The following is a 24,889-nucleotide window of genomic DNA, read 5'->3' on the forward strand; positions in this document are numbered from 1 at the left end:
CTCTCTCTGGTCTCTCTCTCTCTCTGGTCTCTCTCTCTGGTCTCTCTCTGGTCTCTCTCTCTCTGGTCTCTCTCTCTCTGGTCTCTCTCTCTGGTCTCTCTCTCTCTCTGGTCTCTCTCTCTCTCTGGTCTCTCGCTCTCTGGTCTCTCTCTGGTCTCTCGCTCTCTGGTCTCTCTCTCTCTCTCTCTGGTATCTCTCTCTCTGGTCTCTCTTTCTCTCTCTCTCTGGTGTCTTTCTGGTCTCTCTCTGGTCTCTCTCTCTCTCACTGGTCTCTCTCTCTCTCTCTCTCTGGTCTCTCTCTGGTGTCTTTTGTCTCCCTCTCTCTCTAGTCTCTTGGCCCAACTTACCCGGGATATGGGGTAAGTTAAGCCACTTACAAACGTCTGTCCTGAATTAAATATTACCACTACTTTTTTTTAAATCACATCTCTTTATTTCCCAAACACAATTACAATCACTTATTTGTCTTTTAAGCATTTTAAGCATTAAATGCAGGCTTAACACCTAACAAACACTTTGTACTTTTTTAAAACACTTTTAACATCGGCTAGGCCCTGCTGTTACCTCATATCCACAGTCATAATGCTTGCATTACGCCTGGGGGAAAAAAACACTCAAATTTGCTCAACTTGCCACGGCTCAACGATTGGCTCAACTTACCCCAAGGCAAACATTTTGACTATATTAGCCCATGCAGCTAGAACGATGCACTTTCATAATAGGTTTAGGACCTCATATTGAAGTTGATCCAGACCCCAACTGATGTATAGAACAATCTTAAAACTATCTACGTTGGTTTAGATACAAGCATCATGAAACCTTCAATGCAGTACATTTCTTTGACCTGGACCTAACTTGCTTACCGTTTTTCCATGTGCTTTCTTCCTTCACAGACTCCATTCAATTATTACATCTTCCTAAATAGTAGGTCAAATTATTCATTTGGTGTATGGTTTCCTAGAAACAAGGACGGCCCCATTTACCCCACTCTCCCCTACCAAGAACAGAAATGACATAGAGAGAGGAAACATGATTGACAGTAATTACGGCTGTGTCTTTTTTAATAAGCATACACTGACTTTGTTTACCTCTTATAACTTTATTCATCCCAACTACGTTGCACTGAAGTACAATGATATTCACAAAGATAAAAAGGCATTGCAGGGGAAACAGTAGTTAAAATATACAGGATAAAAAGCATGAAAACATAGAGCAAAATAAAACACAGGCCAATGTTTTCATGGAGGATCTCTTGCTTCTCGTCTTAGCTGTAGGTGTCTGAAAATAAATTGGGAAATACAATGTGTATTCAATGTGTGTTTCCTCAGGCTATGCAATCACTCATAGACATAATTCCTATTTAAAATTCACAAAGTGACTGCAGGCGACATCGTGCTTTCACACTTTTCACCCCACAATGGTGGTGGTGGGGGGGGGGGGTTAAGAACCAAGGCAAGATGACACAGAAGTTAATACAGGGTGAGACAGATAGTACTGGGTGGATTAGATTGTCACTGGTAGTATCCTTGGTTACATCACAGAATTCAATATATTTGATTGGATGGAAGACTGATTTCCTCTCACTAACTACTGGTATTACGTTTCTCTTCAACTTGGCTTCTGATTGAAATTCTGTGATTCTGGTGCAGCGTAGTGGTGTAAAGTACTTCATTAAAGGAAAGGCAGCCATTTTGAAAGTTAGATTGTTTTTTTTGTACATCTCTGAATGATGTTCTATTGATTCCCTGGGTCATTTCATGTTTTTGTGTGTATCTGTGTTATTAGTGTTCAAGCAGGCAGATATCCAGAAGGTATGACGTGGTACTGTGGTAAAGTCTCTCTCAGTATGACGTAGTACTGTGGTAAAGTCTCTCTCAGTAGTACTGTGGTAAAGTCTCTCTCAGTATGACGTAGTACTGTGGTAAAGTCTCTCTCAGTAGTACTGTGGTAAAGTCTCTCTCCCAGTATGACGTAGTACTGTGGTAAAGTCTCTCAGTAGTACTGTGGTAAAGTCTCTCTCAGTATGACATAGTACTGTGGTAAAGTCTCTCTCAGTATGACATAGTACTGTGGTAAAGTCTCTCTCAGTATGACATAGTACTGTGGTAAAGTCTCTCTCAGTATGACATAGTACTGTGGTAAAGTCTCTCTCAGTATGACATAGTACTGTGGTAAAGTCTCTCTCAGTATGACATAGTACTGTGGTAAAGTCTCTCTCAGTATGACGTAGTACTGTTATAAAGTCTCTCTCAGTATGACGTAGTACTGTGGTAAAGTCTCTCTCAGTAGGACGTAGTACTGTGGTAAAGTCTCTCTCAGTATGACATAGTACTGTGGTAAAGTCTCTCTCAGTATGACATAGTACTGTGGTAAAGTCTCTCAGTATGACATAGTACTGTGGTAAAGTCTCTCTCAGTATGACATAGTACTGTGGTAAAGTCTCTCTCAGTATGACATAGTACTGTGGTAAAGTCTCTCTCAGTATGACATAGTACTGTGGTAAAGTCTCTCTCAGTATGACGTAGTACTGTTATAAAGTCTCTCTCACTCCACTGGAACTTAATAGGAACACAACTTTTAGATCTCTAAAACGTCTATCACACGTGTCAGATTTCAATACTGGCCGACGTCATAACTCTTCTCTCAAATGAGCCATTGATCATATTGTTGCGATATTCCAACCTGGAGAAATTTGTAATTTAACAGAGGATCAAGCACATTTCTCCTATTTGCCTGCCTCTTTAATCCAGGGTGCATTGCATGGTGCGGTTGCCAGAGATAGAAAAGAGTTGAGAATCCAATGAATGAAGGAAGGTATAACGCCCCACACCGACTGTCGACCAATCACGTTCACGTTGTCTTGCTGCGTTGCACGTTGCTAAGCCAATCGTCACGCAACCCCTTCTCAAAGTCAGTGTGTACGTCGAGAAAGTTGACTATTTTCCTCGAAAATACGTAACGTCACTGTTCCAAAGCTATACGATATTACAGATAGCAAGTTAATTATCTTTACCTCCCTTCTCACCTCATTTGCTCACATTGTATATAGACTTGTTTATACTGTATTATTGACTGTATGTTTGTTTTACTCCATGTGTAACTCTGTGTCGTTGTATCTGTCGAACTGCTTTGCTTTATCTTGGCCAGGTCGCAATTGTAAATGAGAACTTGTTCTCAACTTGCCTACCTGGTTAAATAAAGGTAAAATAAATAAAAATCTTACATCTCGGAAAAGATTTGTAATGTTGGGTATTTGAGCTAGCGCCCAATAGACTCCCATTCACTCCTTGAAGGAGAGCGCTCTTTGTCCCAGAATGAACAGTGCAGCCCATTGATGTACTATTGACGTTTTCCATCTCCTCAAAAGTATATCTGCCATTGCTAATGTTAGACCCACATCAATCTACAGGTTAGTGAGATTGTCGACTCTTAAACTGATAGTGCAGTTTGTTTGACCGATTTTACAGCTAACTAGCTACTTTACGTACTGCTATTGTCTTCAGTATTATTGTGTGCAGCTACCTGGCTAGCTAGTCAGCCAGCCCGTACAGAGATCATTGCATTGTGGATTTCGTAGACGACTTGAGCTGCAACAGATTTCCACAATGATTTCCCATGTTGCTACCAATCATATTATAACGCTAAAATTAAACATTTGTTCATAAAAAAATATTAGTCTCACATATTAGTGTTATTTGACACTGTATATTAATGAGTGGTTCTGGGTGGATTTGTCCTTTAAATAAAACATTTTAGAAGTACTACTTAAGTCGTTTTTGGGGATATCTGTACTTTACTATTTATATTTTTGACAACTTTTACTTCACTTACATTCCTAAAGAAAATAATATATTTTTTTACTTCATACATTTCCCCCCGACACCCAAAAGTACTCGTTACATTTTGAATGCTCGGGCAGGACAGCAAAATGGTCCAATTCACACACCTATCAATATAACACACCTATCAATATAACACACCTATCAATATAACACACCTATCAATATAACACACCTATCAACATAACACACCTATCAATATAACACACCTATCAATATAACACACCTATCAATATAACACACCTATCAATATAACACACCTATCAAAATAACACACCTATCAATATAACACACCTATCAATATAACACACCTATCAATATAACACACCTATCAATATAACACACCTATCAATATAACACATCTATCAATATAACACACCTAGCAATATAACACACCTATCAATATAACACACCTATCAATATAACACACCTATCAATATAACACACCTATCAATATAACACACCTATCAACATAACACACCTATCAATATAACACACCTATCAATATAACACACCTATCAATATAACACACCTATCAATATAACACACCTATCAAAATAACACACCTATCAATATAACACACCTATCAATATAACACACCTATCAATATAACACACCTATCAATATAACACACCTATCAATATAACACACCTATCAATATAACACACCTATCAATATAACACACCTATCAATATAACACACCTATCAAAATAACACACCTATCAACATGACATGTGTTCATCTGCCTCTGATCTGGCAGACTCACTAAACCACAAATACTGCGTTTTGTAAATGACATCATACCTGGGCTAGGCTCCTCTCTCCAGGCCTCCAAGTTCATTGATGGTATATTGTCACACAAGAGAAAACCGTCAGGGTATTTCCCAAACCTGAAGGGATCAAGTGGGGCCTCTTTCACTTCACTGTTGTCACAGATCACGCGAGATAGAGAATGCCTTAGTAGTTCCACCCTCTGACCCAGTGTAAACACACCCTCACTCTCCCACCAGAACCTGAAAAAAAAACCCACACAGTAATTGATAATAATAATCAGTCCAATATAGTCAAAAGAAGGCTATAGGGGTCCAAGCAGCAAATACTACAACAATGTACGTATTTTTTAAATTTTGTAATTTATTTTGCCTTTATTTAACGAGGCAAGTCAGTTAAGAACAAATTCTTATTTTCAATGACGGCCTAGGAACAGTGGGTTAACTGCCTGTTATGGGGCAGAACGACCTTGTCAGCTCGGGGGTTTGAACTTGCAACCTGCCGGTTACTAGTCCAACGCTCTAACCACTAGGCTACCCTGCCGCCCCACGTACTACCAGTTACCTTCCAAACCCCTCCATGGATATAGTGTATGTTTTCTACGTAGCATCTGTTCACGTGTTTCAATAAACTCACCTGTCCCCATCTCGAATCATCTTTATCTGCTTTCCAATGAGACATGAAAAGAGTGGACCAGTCCTGGAGCCAGACAGAGGTTCCTCTACCAGTCCTCCTAGCCACACGTCAATGTTGTCAGGATGTCGATACAAGTCCATGATCTTCCCAACAACACTTGCATCTTTTACAACTTCTCTGAAGTCGTCTCGAGTCTCTATTCTGTCCAGTCCACAGAACGTCCTCCAGTCATTGTAACCTGGGACGTAATTATGGCGCAATTGCATTATGCCTGCTTACTAGAGGATTCAAAACAGATCCTCACAGTGGAGTTGTGGAGAGCGATTAATACCAATTATTATTTTTTTGGGTTGGATTTCAAATAGATTTAGTTTAAATTGTCCTAATTATTGACTCCTGTTTATGGGTAACACTGACCTGGAAGTCCATGATCACGTCCCCTCTGCAGGTTGAGTGCGGCCAAGTCCAAGCCCCCTGGGACAGTAAGCACAACCAGTCTCTCTGTCAGCTCCTCAGTCAGTAGGTTTTCTGGGCTCACTACAGTCGCCGGCGTCCCCAACAGGCCTCGGAGGACTGGCTCTAGTCCACCTTTCGTGAAAAAAAAAAAAAAAAAGATGACAACATTTCACAATACACTTTGCACTATAAACACATTATTATTCTCCGCAAATACTTCCAGTCAAATTAGTTCTAGGGTAGTTATGTAAGTTTCACATGCCTCCAGCAGAGCTAGTTATGTGAATATGATCCCTTTCATTGCAATAAAATGCATATCTGTGGGGCTAAATCATTCAGTCTGCTAGTAACCACTGAGAACTGGCTTTGGCTGGTATAGTTATGCATCACTTTGGATGTTCAGTAATGTATTCTGGAGCAGCTCACATGATTATTCCTATTTAAAATTCAAAATAACAGTGCCAAGTCTCTGTCAGATTAACAATATCCCATGAACAGTACTAAGAGTACTTTAAAAAGGGAGTTGCCATGTCAACTGTAGTAAGGTACATGTAGTTATAGACTTCAGAGGTTACATTAAGTAGAGGAGGCCAGTCTGGGTGTGTACTGCACAAAAACATCATGCTGTATAGCCTGAAATGAGACTCCTTTGATAGCCTTTAACAAAACAGAGGTGGGGGACACCCTTTGTTATTGTTTCATCTAAGGATTGGCCCTTTTAAGTGTTTAGTATGCAACAGTCCACCCTATTAGTTCCAATAGTAATGTATTTATTTATTAAATTGAACCTTTATTTAACTAGGCAAGTCAGTTTAGAACAATTTCTTATTTACAATGACAGCCTTCCCGGAGAACTGTGAGTTAACTGCCTCGTTCAGGGGCAGAACGACAGATTTTTACCTTGTCAGCTCGGGGATTCAATCCAGCAACCTTTCGGTTATTGGTCCCTACAGCTCTAACCACTAGGCTACCTGCCGCCCCGAAGTATGTATGCAGCATATGAGAATACCAACCCTCTTTGATGAGTCGCCAGGGACTGAAGAAAGTCTTATGCAGACTCAAAGAGGAGAAGTGTTCATGCTCCTGGAAGCTCTGGTTGAGTCTCCGGAGAACTGAGGGAATAGTGGCATGGCCGAATCGGAATGCAGCAGTCGAGAATACATTGGAGGCTGAGGGCTCTGTAGTTGCATCATAGCCCCCATAGGGACCAATGTAAAGATCAAAAGCCTCTCTTCCAATAATTTTGGGAACATAATCCCTGGTGGTTATAATCTGGGGGCAAATACAGAACAAAGCAAAAAGGAGACTTTAAGTTTTTTTTTTTTTTTTTTTTAAGAATACATTTTGCACACTACAAGTTTCCATGTCCAGTCCATTAAAAATATATATTTACTGTAGTCCAAGTTGGAACAGGACAAGTTACCCTCAGGGTTCAGATTAATGCACTGCCACCAGATATCCTTGCAGAAAATTAGCAAGATTATCTAGGACAGGCTGTATACATTCATCTGAATATATTCTACTGAGATGGTATTTTGGGATATTTTATGCGCGCTTGGAGATATTGTTTATTTGTTCCCCTGTGGTTCACCTCAGAAAATGTCATTTGGCCTCAATGTAAATAATGTATCGTGTCATTTTGGAGTAACTTTTATTGTAAATAAGAATAGAAAACGTTTCTTAACACGCCTACATTAATGTGGATGCTACCAAGATTTAGGATCATCATGAATGAATCCTGAATAATAATGAGTGAGAAAGTTACACATGCACAAATGTCATACCCCCAAGACACACTAACCTCTCACCATTACAATAACAGGGGAGGTTAGCATTTCATATCATACCCCCAAGACATGCTAACCTCTCACCATTACAATAACAGGGGAGGTTAGCATTTCATATCATACCCCCAAGACATGCTAACCTCTCACCATTACAATAACAGGGGAGGTTAGCATTTCATATCATACCCCCAAGACATGCTAACCTCTCACCATTACAATAAAAGGGGAGGTTAGCATTTCACATCATACCCCCAAAACATGCTAACCTCTCACCATTACAATAACAGGGGAGGTTAGCATTTCATATCATACCCCCACGACATGCTAACCTCTCACCATTACAATAACAGGGGAGGTTAGCATTTCACATCATACCCCCAAAACATGCTAACCTCTCACCATTACAATAACAGGGGAGGTTAGCATTTCATATCATACCCCCAAGACATGCTAAACCTCTCACCATTACAATAACAGGGGAGGTTAGCATTTCACATCATACCCCCAAGACATGCTAAACCTCTCACCATTACAATAACAGGGGAGGTTAGCATTTCACATCATACCCCCACGACATGCTAAACCTCTCACCATTACAATAACAGGGGAGGTTTGCATTTATGTGGGGGTATGACATTTCTGTGTCTGTAACTTTCTCCCTCATCACTATTCACGATTCATTCAGCATTATATGTAATCCTGGTAGCATCCACATTCATGTAGAAGTGTTCATTTACATTGAAAGTGACTCCAAAAAAATGGAAAAGAAAATACATTATTTATCATTCATTTCTATTGGGCAGAAAATAATCTGAAACACAAACCAAAACAAAGAGCAAATGCATCCAACACATGGGTAGAGTCACAAGCTTGATGTAGTCTATGAGTGCTGTGGATATTGGACCAAAACACTTCACTTTCACTACTTTAATACACATAAATGAATTTGTCCTAACACGTTTTCTCCCCTAAAATTAGGGGACTGTGTACAAAAAGTGCTATAATTTCACAACAGTTCACCCGATATGAATGAAAATACCCTCAATCTACACTTTAAAATCACAGTCATGGGTTTATTTCAAATTCACATTTTTGGTAGTATAGAGCCATGAGAAGAAAAACATGCTTCACCGTCCTAATAATTACAGAGGACACTGTATAACACACAGAGACACTGCAGTATGTACAGGACACTGTATAACACACAGAGACACTGCAGTATGTACAGGGCACTGTATCACACACAGAGACTGCAGTATGTACAGGACACTGTATAACACACAGAGACACTGCAGTATGTACAGGGCACTGTATTACACACAGAGACTGCAGTATGTACAGGGCACTGTATAACACACAGAGACACTGCAGTATGTACAGGGCACTGTATCACACACAGGGACTGCAGTATGTACAGGACACTGTATAACACACAGAGACACTGCAGTATGTACAGGACACTGTATAACACACAGAGACACTGCAGTATGTACAGGACACTGTATAACACACAGAGACACTGCAGTATGTACAGGACACTGTATAACACACAGATACTGCAGTATGTACAGGGCACTGTATCACACACAGAGACTGCAGTATGTACAGTGTACAGGACACTGTATCACACAGAGGCTCAGCATGTACAGGGCACTGTATAACACACAGAGACTGCAGTATGTACAGGGCACTGTATCACACACAGAGACTGCAGTATGTACAGGGCACTGTATCACACAGAGGCTCAGCATGTACAGGACACTGTATCACACAGAGGCTCAGCATGTACAGGACACTGTATCACACACAGAGACTGCAGTATGTACAGGGCACTGTATCACACACAGAAACTGCAACATGTACAGGGCACTGTATAACACACAGAGACACTGCAGTATGTACAGGACACTGTATCACACACAGAGACTGCAGTATGTACAGGGCACTGTATCACACACAGAGACACTGCAGTATGTACTGGACACTGTATAACACACAGAGACTGCAGTATGTACAGGGCACTGTATAACACACAGAGACTGCAGTATGTACAGGACACTGTATCACACACAGAGACTGCAGTATGTACAGGGCACTGTATCACACACAGAGACTGCAGTATGTACAGGGCACTGTATCACACACAGAGACTGCAGTATGTACAGGGCACTGTATCACACACATAGACCCTGCAGTATGTACAGGACACTGTATCACACAGAGACTGCAGTATGTACAGTAAGTATGTGAAGCCTTGCTCTCTTCACATTTGACAAGACAGACAATTTGATCATCTTATAGAAAATCAACCCTTCGGAGACTTTGTTGAAACAACTGTTTTCTGGTGGTTGGTGCACTCTTTTAACTTCTCTCTAACAAAACATCATACGTTCTCTCCCTGTCATTTCAATGTAAGGAGGGCTGGGTTGCGCTTAGCCTTACAGATTCTTCTTTGACCAATATAACGCCGTTTTTTATCCCGCTGAGACAGGCGACAGTATTTAGTAGTCTACCTGGCCTTTAATCTTCATAATTCCCTGTCTCTGTGGTCAAGGGGGATTCCTAAGCAGTTAAAACGAACACCACGAGGGTTATAGTGTTATCCTTATATCCACTCTGGGATTGCCATGGGGCCATTTTCTACCACATTTTGAAATGGCAGAAGTGCATGCAGGCGATTCGGTTCGCCTCATTCTATGCCAGATGGACTAAGAAAGCATGTTGATCCCCTCTTGACTTTCTAAACTGACTTTCGACCTGAAAAGATAAGAAGTGAACGAAACAATATCAACGATTTTACAGTTACAGTTAATTTAAGGAAATCTATCCATTTAAATAACTTCAGTACGCCCTGATCTATGGATTTAACATGACTGGGCAGGGGCACAGCCATGATTGGGCCTTGGAGGGAATAGGCCAACCACTGGGGAGCCAGGCCCAGCCAATCAAAAGGCAGTTTTCCCCATCAAAAGGAGGTCCTGGGCTGGCGTAGTTACATGTGGTCTGTGGTTGTGGAGGTCCTGGGTTGGCGTAGTTACATGTGGTCTGTGGTTGTGGAGGTCCTGGGTTGGCGTAGTTACACGTGGTCTGTGGTTGTGGAGGTCCTGGGTTGGCGTAGTTACATGTGGTCTGTGGTTGTGGAGGTCCTGGGTTCGCGTAGTTACACGTGGTCTGTGGTTGTGGAGGTCCTGGGTTGGCGTAGTTACACGTGGTCTGTGGTTGTGGAGGTCCTGGGCTGGCGTAGTTACATGTGGTCTGTGGTTGTGGAGGTCCTGGGTTGGCGTAGTTACATGTGGTCTGTGGTTGTGGAGGTCCTGGGTTCGCGTAGTTACACGTGGTCTGTGGTTGTGGAGGTCCTGGGTTGGCGTAGTTACACGTGGTCTGTGGTTGTGGAGGTCCTGGGCTGGCGTAGTTACACGTGGTCTGTGGTTGTGGAGGTCCTGGGCTGGCGTAGTTACACGTGATCTGTGGTTGTGGAGGTCCTGGGCTGGCGTAGTTACACGTGGTCTGTGGTTGTGGAGGTCCTGGGCTGGCGTAGTTACACGTGGTCTATGGTTGTGAGGCCAGTTGGACGTTCTGCCAAATTCTCTAAAACAATGTTGGAGGCGGCTTATGGTAGAGAAATCAACATCAGCAGCTCTGTTGGACAATCTTGTAGTCAGCATGCAAATTGCACGCTCCCTCAAAACATGAGACGTCTGTGACATTGTGTTGTGTGACAAAACTGCACCTTTTAGAGTGGCCTTTTATTGTAGGTGCACCTGTGTAATGATCACGCTGTTTAATCAGCTTCTTGAAATGCCACACCTGTCAGGTGGATGGATTATCTTGGCAAAGGAGAACTGTTCACTAACAGGGATGTTCATTAACAGAAATAAGCTTTTTGTGCCCATGGAAAAATGTGGGGATCTTTTATTTCAGCTCATGAAACATGGGACCAACACTTTACATGTTGTGTTTATATTTTTGTTCAGTATAATTGATTACATCTTTTTGACTAATGTAAGACCAATGGCCGTTTTTAGGAAGTTATTTGTGCACTTTAAAATCAAACCCCATTCTGATGCAGATAAGAACTCTGAATTAAGAGATTGACCTCTGACCTAAAAGAAATATGTTTTTTTTTACTTGGATAATGCTAATAACACTCTGATAATCTCACTACAATAACTAACACCATACATCAGGAACCAGGAACTAGGGGTGCTGGGTCATCCCACAGCAAAGACGTTCCATCATGTACAGTAGGGCTTGCCTGGTGCTGGGTCATCCCACAACAAAGACGTTCCATCATGTACAGTAGGGCTTGCCTGGTGCTGGGTCATCCCACAACAAAGACGTTCCATCATGTACAGTAGGGCTTGCCTGGTGCTGGGTCATCCCACAACAAAGACGTTTCATCATGTACAGTAGGGCTTGCCTGTTGCTGGGTCATCCCACAACAAAGACGTTCCATCATGTACAGTAGGACTTGCCTGGTGCTGGGTCATCCCACAATAAAGACGTTCCATCATGTACAGTAGGGCTTGCCTGGTGCTGGTTCATCCCACAACAAAGACGTTCCATCATGTACAGTAGGGCTTGCCTGGTGCTGGGTCATCCCACAACAAAGACGTTCCATGATGTACAGTAGGACTTGCCTGGTGCTGGGTCATCCCACAACAAAGCAAGGCTCCCCCAAAGTGAAAATACTACACGACTATGTATTTTAATAGAATTCATACAATATTATCGTGACGTTCCATCATGTACAGTAGGACTTGCCTGGTGCAGAGCTCCGATGATCTTGCGGGCCTCTTGGTAAATAATCTCTGAGCTCCAGTGTGGGTTGAGGCTATTCAAGGCCTCTGCGATTCTATTGTGTTCCCTCATCCACAAAGTGTGTAGAGCCGCCAGGGTCAGAACCTCATTCACCCTGCTGTCCCCAGCCAGAAAACAATCCACCCTTTCCCCCTGCAGATCCCCTGGATCTTGGAAGCATGGAGACGGGGTGTTGGGGACAAAGGGCAGGTAGGGTCTGCCACTATTGTCAGTGAATCTGCTGTTGACAGCCAGCCGACCCTCAGAGTTTGAGAGGTCTCGAAGGGCACTCTGTAAATATGGGGTGTGGCCATATACAGTGGATGCATCCAGGAAAGACGTGATTGAGTTCATTTGTTGACGCTGTAGCACTTGTTTGATGTCCGTTGTCGCAGCCTGTGCATTACCGGAGAAGCAGGCTGGCGATGAACGAAAGAATGGCACACAGCTTCTGTTCCCAGACAGTTTGTCATCAGGGAATGTCTGAAAGAAAGAACACAAGTTAGTCTGAGCCAAACATGTTGTTTTCCAAAAGCTATACTTTACAACACTTTTGTCTCCTTAATTAAAAGGGATTGGTAGGATTTGGGAAGCAGACAGACAACTGATGTGAACGCGTATTCATTAGGGGTGATTACGAGTGGTTACCTCAATAGGGAAACAGGGGTTTATGTTTTCACACGTCTTTAAACAGTCCAGTCCTCCCAAGAAAGCAGCTCTGCTTGTGCTTTGAGGAGTGAAGGATATGTCATGGTCGATGTACTGGCCCCAGTCCACTAGCATCTGACAATAAGCAGCATCTAGCAACATCGGTCTGCTGGAGCTCTGCAGTATCTTCTTGCTGACTTCATGTACCTGGTAATACAGTGGGGGGAACATGATGACTTCATGTACCTGGTAATACAGTGGGAACATGATGACTTCATGTACCTGGTAATACAGTGGGGGGAACATGATGACTTCATGTACCTGGTAATACAGTGGGGGGAACATGATGACTTCATGTACCTGGTAATACAGTGGGGGGAACATGATGACTTCATGTACCTGGTAATACAGTGGGGGGAACATGATGACTTCATGTACCTGGTAATACAGTGGGGGGAACATGATGACTTCATGTACCTGGTAATACAGTGGGGGGAACATGATGACTTCATGTACCTGGTAATACAGTGGGGGGGAACATGATGACTTCATGTACCTGGTAATACAGTGGGGGGAACATGATGACTTCATGTACCTGGTAATACAGTGGGGACATGATGACTTCATGTACCTGGTAATACAGTGGGAACATGATGACTTCATGTACCTGGTAATACAGTGGGGGGAACATGATGACTTCATGTACCTGGTAATACAGTGGGAACATGATGACTTCATGTACCTGGTAATACAGTGGGAACATGATGACTTCATGTACCTGGTAATACAGTGGGGGGAACATGATGACTTCATGTACCTGGTAATACAGTGGGAACATGATGACTTCATGTACCTGGTAATACAGTGGGGGGAACATGATGACTTCATGTACCTGGTAATACAGTGGGGGGGAACATGATGACTTCATGTACCTGGTAATACAGTGGGAACATGATGACTTCATGTACCTGGTAATACAGTGGGGGGAACATGATGACTTCATGTACCTGGTAATACAGTGGGAACATGATGACTTCATGTACCTGGTAATACAGTGGGAACATGATGACTTCATGTACCTGGTAATACAGTGGGAACATGATGACTTCATGTACCTGGTAATACAGTGGGAACATGATGACTTCATGTACCTGGTAATACAGTGGGGGGAACATGATGACTTCATGTACCTGGTAATACAGTGGGGGGAACATGATGACTTCATGTACCTGGTAATACAGTGGGGGGAACATGATGACTTCATGTACCTGGTAATACAGTGGGAACATTATGACTTCATGTACCTGGTAATACAGTGGGAACATGATGACTTCATGTACCTGGTAATACAGTGGGAACATGGTGACTTCATGTACCTGGTAATACAGTGGGGGGAACATGATGACTTCATGTACCTGGTAATACAGTGGGAACATGGTGACTTCATGTACCTGGTAATACAGTGGGGGGAACATGATGACTTCATGTACCTGGTAATACAGTGGGAACATGATGACTTCATGTACCTGGTAATACAGTGGGAACATGATGACTTCATGTACCTGGTAATACAGTGGGAACATGGTGACTTCATGTACCTGGTAATACAGTGGGGGGAACATGATGACTTCATGTACCTGGTAATACAGTGGGAACATGATGACTTCATGTACCTGGTAATACAGTGGGAACATGATGACTTCATGTACCTGGTAATACAGTGGGGGGAACATGATGACTTCATGTACCTGGTAATACAGTGGAGGGAACATGATGACTTCATGTACCTGGTAATACAGTGGGAACATTATGACTTCATGTACCTGGTAATACAGTGGGAACATGGTGACTTCATGTACCTGGTAATACAGTGGGGGGAACATGATGACTTCATGTACCTGGTAATACAGTGGGAACATGATGACTTCATGTACCTGGTAATACAGTGGGGGGAACATGATGACTTCATGTACCTGGTAATACAGTGGGGGGAACATGATGACTTCATGTACCTGGTAATACAGTGGGGGGAACATGATGACTTCATGTACCTGGTAATACAGTGGGGGGAACATGATGACTTCATGTACCTGGTAATACAGTGGGGGGAACATGATGACTTCATGTACCTGGTAATACAGTGGGGGGAACATGATGACTTCATGTACCTGGTAATACAGTGGGAACATGATGACTTCATGTACCTGGTAATACAGTGGGGGGAACATGATGACTTCATGTACCTGGTAATACAGTGGGAACATGATGACTTCATGTACCTGGTAATACAGTGGGGGGAACATGATGACTTCATGTACCTGGTAATACAGTGGGGGGAACATGATGACTTCATGTACCTGGTAATACAGTGGGGACATGATGACTTCATGTACCTGGTAATACAGTGGGGGGAACATGATGACTTCATGTACCTGGTAATACAGTGGGGGGAACATGATGACTTCATGTACCTGGTAATACAGTGGGAACATGATGACTTCATGTACCTGGTAATACAGTGGGAGCATGATGACTTCATGTACCTGGTAATACAGTGGGAACATGATGAGGTTAGATGAGAAATGTTGATATTTTGGAGCGTCTGTGTTTTTGGTGGTTCTAAACTAGTCCTCGTACAGGATAATGAAGAAATCAACAGCTTCACTGTTCACAAACACAAGTACACTGCAAGCATGACCATAGCCCATGTCCTTGTCTCTCAACAAAGATGGCCTTTAAATAACCTCTTAGATTTAAAAATCACCTGTTTATGGGACCTGCATGGTTCTGGTACAGGTTTCAACCTGGCAGATTTGCTTATAAATCGATCCGTGGAAACCATAGATTGAAATGGCTTGCATTGTGCCTCCCGGGTGGCGCAGTGGTTAAGGGCGCTGTACTGCAGCGCCAGCTGTGCCATCAGAGTCCCTGGGTTCGCGCCCAGGCTCTGTCGTAACCGGCCGCGACCGGGAGGTCCGTGGGGCGACGCACAATTGGCCTAGCGTCGTCCGGGTTAGGGAGGGATTGGTTGGTAGGGATCTCCTTGTCTCATCGCGCACCAGCGACTCCTGTGGCGGGCTGGGCGCAGTGCGTGCTAGCCAAGGTTGCCGGGTGCACGGTGTAGCCTCCGACACATTGGTGCGGCCGGCTTCCGGGTTGGACACGCGCTGTGTTAAGAAGCAGTACGGCTGGTCCCATACGGGAGTTGTAGCAATGAGACAAGATAGTAGCTACTAAACAATTGGACACCACGAAATTGGGGAGAAAAAGGGGTAAAAAAAAGAAATGGCTTGCATTGAGCGATAGCCCTGGTTCTCACAGACAAATCAGTGAATATTTTCCGCCTGTGAAATCTGACACCACTTGAAGTTGGGATGTCCCTCCTACCATTTCATTCTCTCTTCCGACTATCCAACAACTCCTAGCTGAACCCTACGACACTGACAAAGCACACGCCACGTTCACATGCTAGTCGGAACTAGGACTCTCAGAAATGTTTGACTCGCTAACTTGTTGACCGCCGCACGTGGAAACGCGGCACCTTACAACTAGTTAGCACGTGGAAACGCGGCACCTTACAACCAGTTAGCACGGGGAAACGCGGCACCTTACAACCTGTTAGCACGTGGAAACGCGGCACCTTACAACCTGTTAGCACGGGGAAACGCGGCACCTTACAACCTGTTAGCACGGGGAAACGCGGCACCTTACAACCAGTTAGCACGGGGAAACGCGGCACCTTACAACCTGTTAGCACGTGGAAAATGTCACAGCTTCCTAGTTCTGACTAGCACATGAACGTGGCAACATGCCTGGAATAGATACACACGGCGAAGCAGGGCTTAACATGCCCAGGTCCCCTGAGTACAGTACAGACTCAGTACTCCCGTTTCTCCTCTGTTAAATTGCCAACTTTACTCATTACCAGATAACAGGTGTTTTTTTTTTTTTTATCATTCTAGAAACATTTGGGATATGCTTGAGACTTCCATGTTGTCTTAATCAACTACATCATAACTAAAAACACTTTCATTCTGAACGTAAAAATGTTTAGCATGAACAGATAACTGTCGAACGGAATGTACGATCACGATCATCAGTCGAAAGTGACGATTCTAACGGACTTTCTTAAACATGCTATCTAAAAACACGCTGTTTGTTTAAACAACAGTAGGAGAAAAGACCAGCACTGCCCAAAAACCAGGTGAAAAGAACATCATGGTTTCAGGCTGTTAGGCCACTATGATGACGGAAAGCTTTGGGCTTTCTACCAGCAGGCTGCCTCTACCAGCAGGCTGCCTCTACCTGCAGGCTGCCTCTACCTGCAGGCTGCCTCTACCTGCAGGCTGCCTCTACCAGCAGGCTGCCTCTACCTGCAGGCTGCCTCTACCAGCAGGCTGCCTCTACCAGCAGGCTGCCTCTACCTGCAGGCTGCCTCCACCAGCAGGCTGCCTCTACCAGCAGGCTGCCTCTACCAGCAGGCTGCTTCTACCAGCAGGCTGCCTCTACCAGCAGGCTGCCTCTACCTGCAGGCTGCCTCTACCTGCAGGCTGCCTCTACCTGCAGGCTGCCTCTACCTGCAGGCTGCCTCTACCAGCAGGCTGCCTCTACCTGCAGGCTGCCTCTACCAGCAGGCTGCCTCTACCAGCAGGCTGCCTCTACCTGCAGGCTGCCTCCACCAGCAGGCTGCCTCTACCAGCAGGCTGCCTCTACCAGCAGGCTGCTTCTACCAGCAGGCTGCCTCTACCAGCAGGCTGCCTCTACCAGCAGGCTGCCTCTACCAGCAGGCTGCTTCTACCAGCAGGCTGCCTCTACCAGCAGGCTGCCTCCACCAGCAGGCTGCCTCTACCAGCAGGCTGCCTCTACCAGCAGGCTGCCTCCACTACTTTGGGCCATTTGGTAGGATGGTCTCCCCAGCTGGTCTCCAGGAAAGTTGAAAGGACATTCAGTACCAGTCAAAAGTTTAGACACACCTCCTCGTTACAGGATGTTTCTTAATTTTGTACTATTTTCTACACTGTAGAATAATAGTGAAGACATCAAAATTATGAAATAACACATAGGGAATCATGCAGTAACCCAGAACATGTTAAAGAAATCAAAATATATTGTATATTCGAGATTCTTCAAAGTAGCCACCCTTTGCCTTGATGACAGCTTTGCACACTCTTTGCATTCTCTCAACCAGCTTCATGAGGTAGTCACCTGGAATGCATTTCAATTAACAGGTGTGCCTTCCTAAAAGTACATTTGTGGAATTTCTTTCCTTAATGTTTTTCAGCCAATCAGTTGTGTTGTGACAAGGTAGGGTGGTATACAGAATATAGCCCTATTTGGTAAAATAGTCCATATTATGGCAAGAACGCCATCCCATCTGGTTTGCGCTTAGTGGGACTATTATTTGTTTTTCAACAGGACAATGACCCAACACACCTCCAGGCTGTGTAAGGGCTATTTTACCAAAAAGGAGAGTGATGGAGTGCTGTACCAGATGACCTGGCCTCCACAATCACCCGACCTCAACCTAATTGGGATGTTTTGAGATTAGTTGGACCGCAGAGTGTAGGAAAAGCAGCCATCAAGTGCTCAGCATATGCGTGAGCTCCTTCAAGACTGTTGGAAAATAATTTCTCATGAAGCTGGTTGAGAGAATGCCAAGAGTGTGCAAAAGTTGCCATCAAGGTAAAGGGTGGTTACTTTGAAGAATCTATAAAATATATTTTCAAATCAAATCAAATCAAATGTTATTTGTCACATACACATGGTTAGCAGATGTTAATGCGAGTGTAGCGAAATGCTTGTGCTTCTAGTTCCGACAATGCAGTAATAACCAACAAGTAATCTAACTAACAATTCCAAAACTACTGTCTTATACACAGTGTAAGGGGATAAAGAATATGTACATAAGGATATATGAATGAGTGATGGTACAGAGCAGCATAGGCAAGATACAGTAGATGATATCGAGTACAGTATATACATATGAGATGAGTATGTAAACAAAGTGGCATAGTTTAAAGTGGCTAGTGATACATGTATTACATAATTTTGATTTGTTTAACACTTTTTTGGTCACTACATATGTGTTATTTAATAGTTTTCATGTCTTCACCATTATTCTACAATGTAGAAAATAGTACAAATATATAAAAATCCCTGAATTGAGTAGGTGTGTCCAAACTTTTGACTGGTACTGTATAGGCAAGCCAACAAGAATCAACTTTCTAAATACCTAGACCCTACAAGGGCAGGCAAACACTGGAAGTAGTTACGCGACATATCTAAGACTAGCTAATTCAATCGTGATTAACTTCTCTCGCTAGCCAGCCAGTTTACAGGCAAAAAAAGCTAGGGGTTAACAAACAGTGACAGCTGTATTAGCTCTACTGTCGGTGTTAGCAGGGTAAAACAATAGAGTGGCAGAAGACGTATCATGCAAATAATTTGCGCTACCGAGTGACGCAGCAGTCTAAGGCACTGCATCTCGATTCCTGGCTGTAATCACAACCGCCCGTGATTGGGAGTCCCCATACTGTAGTGTGGCGCACAATTGGCCCAGCATCGTCCGGGTTAGGGTTTGCCCGCGGTAGGCCGTCATCGTAAATAAAAATTTGTTTGAAACTGACTTGCCTAGTTAAATAAAGGTAAAAAAAAATGAGGTGTTGTGACAACCACGTATGTTAGTAATGACGCTGCTGAAAACCTTCATTAAAACATCAAAAAAGTGTCAGTAGTTTGCTTAGGATGCCGCCAAAGTTAGGCTTATTACATGAGAGTACTCTACGGATGTACCCTACCCGGGAGTGTGGTCACGTTAAGCAACTTCTCGCCGTGTACACTACCGTTCAAAAGTTTGGGGTCACTTACAAATGTCCTTTTTTTTGGTCCATTAAAAATAACATCAAATTGATCGGAAATACAGTGTAGACATTGTTAATGACTATTGTAGCTGGAAACGGCAGATTTAATGGAATATCAAGATAGGCGTACAGAAGCCCATTATCAGCAACCATCATTCCTGTGTTCCAATGGCACGTTGTATTAGCTAATCCAGGTTTATAATTTTAAAAGGCTAATTGATTATTAGAAAACCCTTTTGCAATTATGTTAGCACAGCTGAAAACGGTGGTGCTAATTAAAGAAGCAATAAAACTGGCCTTCTTTAGACTAATTGAGTATCTGGAGCATCAGCATTTGTGGGTTCGATTACAGGCTCAAAATGGCCAGAAACAAAGCACTTTCTTCTGAAACTCGTCAGTCTATTCTTGTTCTAAGAAATGAAGGCTATTCCATGTGAGAAACTTCCAAGAAAATGAAGATCTCGTACAACACTGTGTACTACTCCCTTCACAGAACAGCGCAAACTGGCCCTAACCAGAATCGAAAGAGGAGTGGTTTCCTTACATCATAGCACAGCAGGAGGAAGTGGTTTCATCTCTCTAGAACATTTAGAGTTCGCTTTTTAGCCAGTAATCTAAAACAATTTGTAGATTTTAAACAAAAATACACTTTCTGTTTGTCACAGACGGACGATTAATATAAGAAGATAGGCCAGTTCCTATTGAGTTCAGGACGCTAAGCCGGAGCTCTGTGATGTTCCCAGCAGTGGGGCAGATGTTTTGATCAGGAGAGACACTTAGAAAATATGCACAAATATGTATTTTACAGGTATAAGGAAGGTTAAATAATGTAGTTAGTAATTTAATTATGCTGTATTTAGAAAGCATATCAGTAATTTCAAACCTTATTCATATAGTTTTGTTCAGTAAGAAATACATCATATCAAAATATTTTTTGTCATATTTTATCATAGTTGTATTTACTTGAGCTTGTGTCCTCAAAAGTGACTATACCTCAACAATTTACAACACATTTTTTTTATCAGAAAGGTGAGATTTTAATATTTTCAGCATTACCAGCTATTGTTTAAGGCCCTCTCGTGATTTATAGTTACTTTTGGGGATTACATATGTTACATTTTAGATTACATTTAGTTACATTTTCACGGACAATTTCAGTTAGTTTCAAGGAGTGTTTTACCAACTTCACAACCTCGGAGGAAAAATTGGGATTTACAGTAGCTTCAGAATCACAGTAAAAAAAATATGTTGTAATACAGGCAAATAAATTACAGGTTCCATTTAGTGGGTTAAACACTGTGCAAACTGCAGGCTGTGTAGCTACGTAATGTAATGTATATTTTAATGAGGTTTTTCTCCCGTTTTTAAAAATCCAGTCAGTGTGTGGCGATAACATGAAATACAATGGCTGAAAATATCTGAAATGCAAATATAAATGCAAATCGGATAATATTCCTCTTGGCAAAAAAAAACAACATTAACATATTCTCAGTATGATAAAAAAATATATATATATTTTCTATAACCAGAAATAGTTCATATCTCTGGTACCTGACTAATGAATTGCATGCAGCATGTGTGCTGTCCATATCATTTACTAACCTAATTTTGTAGTTATTTAAATGCAATGGATATTCTACACACGTTTTAATAGAAAGCAGATAACACTGGAAAACTAAAGTAGACTCCTTTCAAGTAGCTTTTTTTTTATGAAAACATGGTGCACCTGCAGTCTCACAATTTAGAGATTACCGGGGGAAGTTGGAAGCCATTATATAGTTGCCCATGGTTCCAGCCCTTTGGTTGTCTTTCTCCGTCTTCATATTCTGCCGGAAGCCATCTGGCCAAGGCGCTGTTGGCTGTGCCCCAGAAAGGCTTCTGCCTGAAAAATATGTTTAAATCTGTCAGAATACCCCACAATACAAAACAGGTGTGGATGCCATCTCCGATTGCAACACAACACAGAGAATAAATTAATTATAGTGCATGGTGGGAGTTTCTAGAGGAATTGTGTGGAAATCAACAGAAAATAGCTGTGTGTGTGTGTGTGTGTGTTTAGCTTGTGTGTGTGTGTGTGGGGGGGGGGATTCAATTTCTAGTTACTTAAAAAAACATCAAATACTACAGTCATTTTTTGAATCTATAAAGAAAACAAATCTACTTTCTAACCTATTTTGAGAAATGTAAAATGTAACTATGAACAAAACGTATTGTGGATGTTCAGATTTAATGACAACGATATAGGAAATATACCAGACACCTATTATTGCAGACTCCAGATATGGAACGGTACTTGTTGGCGAGGCAATCGTTGTGACAGAAGGCTGGGAGAACGGGTGGAGGACAACCTGACAGGTCTGCAATCAGCGCCAAGTCCTCCAATGAAAGGAGCTCTTGAGAAGTGACAGCACTGAGTTAACTAATGCAAATAGTCGGCAACAGATCGTCTAATTAGGCTGGTCGGGGCAGCCATTTTGCAATTCAATAATATTGCTGACACTGTATATGCGAGAGGCTCATCTTTGACGTTTAACTAAGTGAAGTGAGCATCCAGCATGCATCTCTTCTATTTCGTACCAGTAACTGGCTCCAGTTAGAACCACACAGGAAGTTATTTGAATAAACCACAGAATAGACATGACCTTTTTCAGCTGTCCATTGCAAGCATATAGCATATTGTGTGATAACGGTTGACGTGAAATATGACCATAGACCTACCTGATGCAACAAGAGCCCTTTTATGTCTCCGGCTGGCTCTGTCCTTTAGAATATATAAAGTTGTGTCAAACACCTCTGCAGCTCTGGAAATCTCTTGGGTCTCAGGCTCTGCTTGCCGGAGAAATGTAAACAGCTGCATTGGGGACCGGAGTGTGCCTCGCCTGTGATTCAGTGGAATTGGCAGATAAGTAGTGAAATAGTGGACCCCCCCCCTGCTTTAAAAATAAAAAAAAGGTGAAAGTAATGTATCTAGGAACACTCTCACATGAACCATGCACACACTGTCATTAGGTTCATTACTCTGTCCTGGTGTGACATAATGCTGTTTCCACCATCTGAAGGCTTTCTTGAAAAGAGGAAAATAGCAATCCCTCATTGTCAAATGATGCTCCTGGAAGAGAAAAATAAAAAACTAGAAACCCACCGTGCTATATAATATGGAACCATCATATAGAGAGCGTTTATATTTATTTACAAATTGTTAGAGAATGTATACACATTTTTTTTTTAAAGAATATTATTAGGAAAATAATAAAGTAGTAATTTGTAGTAATTTGGCAAAGAAGAAAGGGGCGGCAGGTAGCCTAGTGGTTAGAGCGTTGGCCTAGTAACCGGAAAGTTCAAACCCCCGAGCTGACAAGGTACAAATCTGTCGTTCTGCCCCTGAACAAGACAGTTAACCCACTGTTCCTAGGCCGTCATTGAAAATAAGAATCTGTTCTTAACTGACTTTCCTAGTAAAATATAACAATAAAATATAAAAGAAAGTGACAGTGACACTCTGCTCTGTTACTATATCTCCTGTAAAGCAGTGAAGGAAAGTTGTATATATCTTTTGAATGGCACCTAATGTGGCTGAGCAGGAGATAATTAGTAACCTCTCTCGGTTACCCGAAGTGACTTGTATCGACATCATGACATTCCGTGGAGGGGGAAGTAGATACTGAACCCAATACAGACTGATGTGATTCAGGAAATAACCCCTCGGACAATAGGGCTTTAGAATGAGCAGTCACATGTCACTTTCACAAGGCTTTCAATTGCACACATCTGATACCCTTCTCATATCAACTATATCATGTGGGTTTTCATTTTCTTCAAAAAAAAAAACATTTTAAAAAGATGAATGTTTAATATGCCCTATTTAATAGCTGCATTTCCTCCCTGACAATCTCCCCGAGATACATCGCACTAGCAAATCCCTATTGGGAGGGAGACTGCCAGGTAAAAGTTGGTCATTAGAGAACAGTCTAATTCCCCCATCCTCCCTGGATGAAGGAATTAGACTGTTCTCTAATGACCAACTTCTCAATTATATAATCCATAGTATTCTAAAAGTTTTTTATGTCCTCGGGTGGTAAAGTTGACACGATTTAGAATATAGAATATGTGCAAAATACAAAATACATCTGTGTTTAATTGAATCATGCACAGATAATAAAATAATCGATAGGAACAATAAATAAACAAAAGAAATAGTACTCACGTTTGGAGTTTCTGGCCTCGTCACTTAAAAACCTCATAAGAATTGCGCAGTATACAATGGCATATTTAATCAGGTTGAAATGTCCAGCCATGGTTTGGTGAAACCTGCATGTACAGTAAGTCAATCGCAGAAATATATATATATATATATATTATAAAAAATGATTATTTAATGCGTGACATGTTTAAAGCAACCCCTAGTAACTGCTATGATGAGTATTTCAAGAAGTTACACCAAAGCTCCGATCGAACAACATATTTGCCCACCTTTTTGACGTTTTGTCTCAGAGAAGAGACTCTTGTCGTCTGTGTCGGCGAGGAGAAAACGGTCTCGTTGGTCTGGTTTCATAGTGTCTGGCCTTATAAGAGGTTCAGTTATACTTGGTTGACTACGTTGCAGAAACACTTCAAACCTTGTTTTCTTCAGCTGCACACTTTGCCTGCGCTGCCTACGCATTTAGAAGACAGCGAAGACACGTCAAGAAGGGATACAACTTATTCTTCCATGTATCTCACCATGCATGTCTCGCCATTGAATTGTGCATCAAAGTCGTGCTTATTTGAGCTAGGAAAAAGAAAGGGAAAAAATTTACCTTTCTGACTCAGCGTGAGATTACCTTGGCCTTTATTATGTCTGAGCAGGAAACATCACTGCCATTCTATCCATAAGAAAGGTACCATCCTGTATTTTATAGAGTAATGACATTTAGATACTGGCCATGTTATATATTATATGTATATTTGTAAAATTCTGAGATGTTATTGTAATGTGGTAACCGTTACAATGGAAGATTTTGCATAAATGTACAATCGTATGACATGTCATTTTAATAGAAGGCTTTTGCTAACATCAGAATTCCTCCCAATGTATTGTTCGTGTCAAAGTGAC

At 42.2% G+C, this 24,889-nt stretch overlaps 1 protein-coding gene across 1 annotated transcript in view; it reads right to left on the minus strand.

The window, feature by feature from the left end:
- tpo (thyroid peroxidase) overlaps window positions 1-24,349 on the minus strand; it is a 44,025-nt gene extending 19,676 nt beyond the window's left edge. The window contains exons 1-11 of the mRNA XM_090219337.1: window positions 24,268-24,349; window positions 22,816-22,906; window positions 22,516-22,676; window positions 22,058-22,190; window positions 21,550-21,679; window positions 12,938-13,144; window positions 12,254-12,772; window positions 6,716-6,974; window positions 5,664-5,834; window positions 5,247-5,484; window positions 4,644-4,852 (exon numbers count right to left, since the gene is read on the minus strand). Coding sequence (XP_090075463.1) covers window positions 4,644-4,852; window positions 5,247-5,484; window positions 5,664-5,834; window positions 6,716-6,974; window positions 12,254-12,772; window positions 12,938-13,144; window positions 21,550-21,679; window positions 22,058-22,190; window positions 22,516-22,676; window positions 22,816-22,906; window positions 24,268-24,349 — 2,200 coding nt within the window. The remainder of the gene's footprint in view (window positions 1-4,643; window positions 4,853-5,246; window positions 5,485-5,663; window positions 5,835-6,715; window positions 6,975-12,253; window positions 12,773-12,937; window positions 13,145-21,549; window positions 21,680-22,057; window positions 22,191-22,515; window positions 22,677-22,815; window positions 22,907-24,267) is intronic.
- Window positions 24,350-24,889: the final 540 nt, after the last annotated feature.

The sequence above is a fragment of the Oncorhynchus mykiss genome, chromosome 25, assembly GCF_057628025.1.
Source record: "Oncorhynchus mykiss isolate SJ-2025 chromosome 25, ASM5762802v1, whole genome shotgun sequence".
Lineage (NCBI taxonomy): Eukaryota > Metazoa > Chordata > Actinopteri > Salmoniformes > Salmonidae > Oncorhynchus > Oncorhynchus mykiss.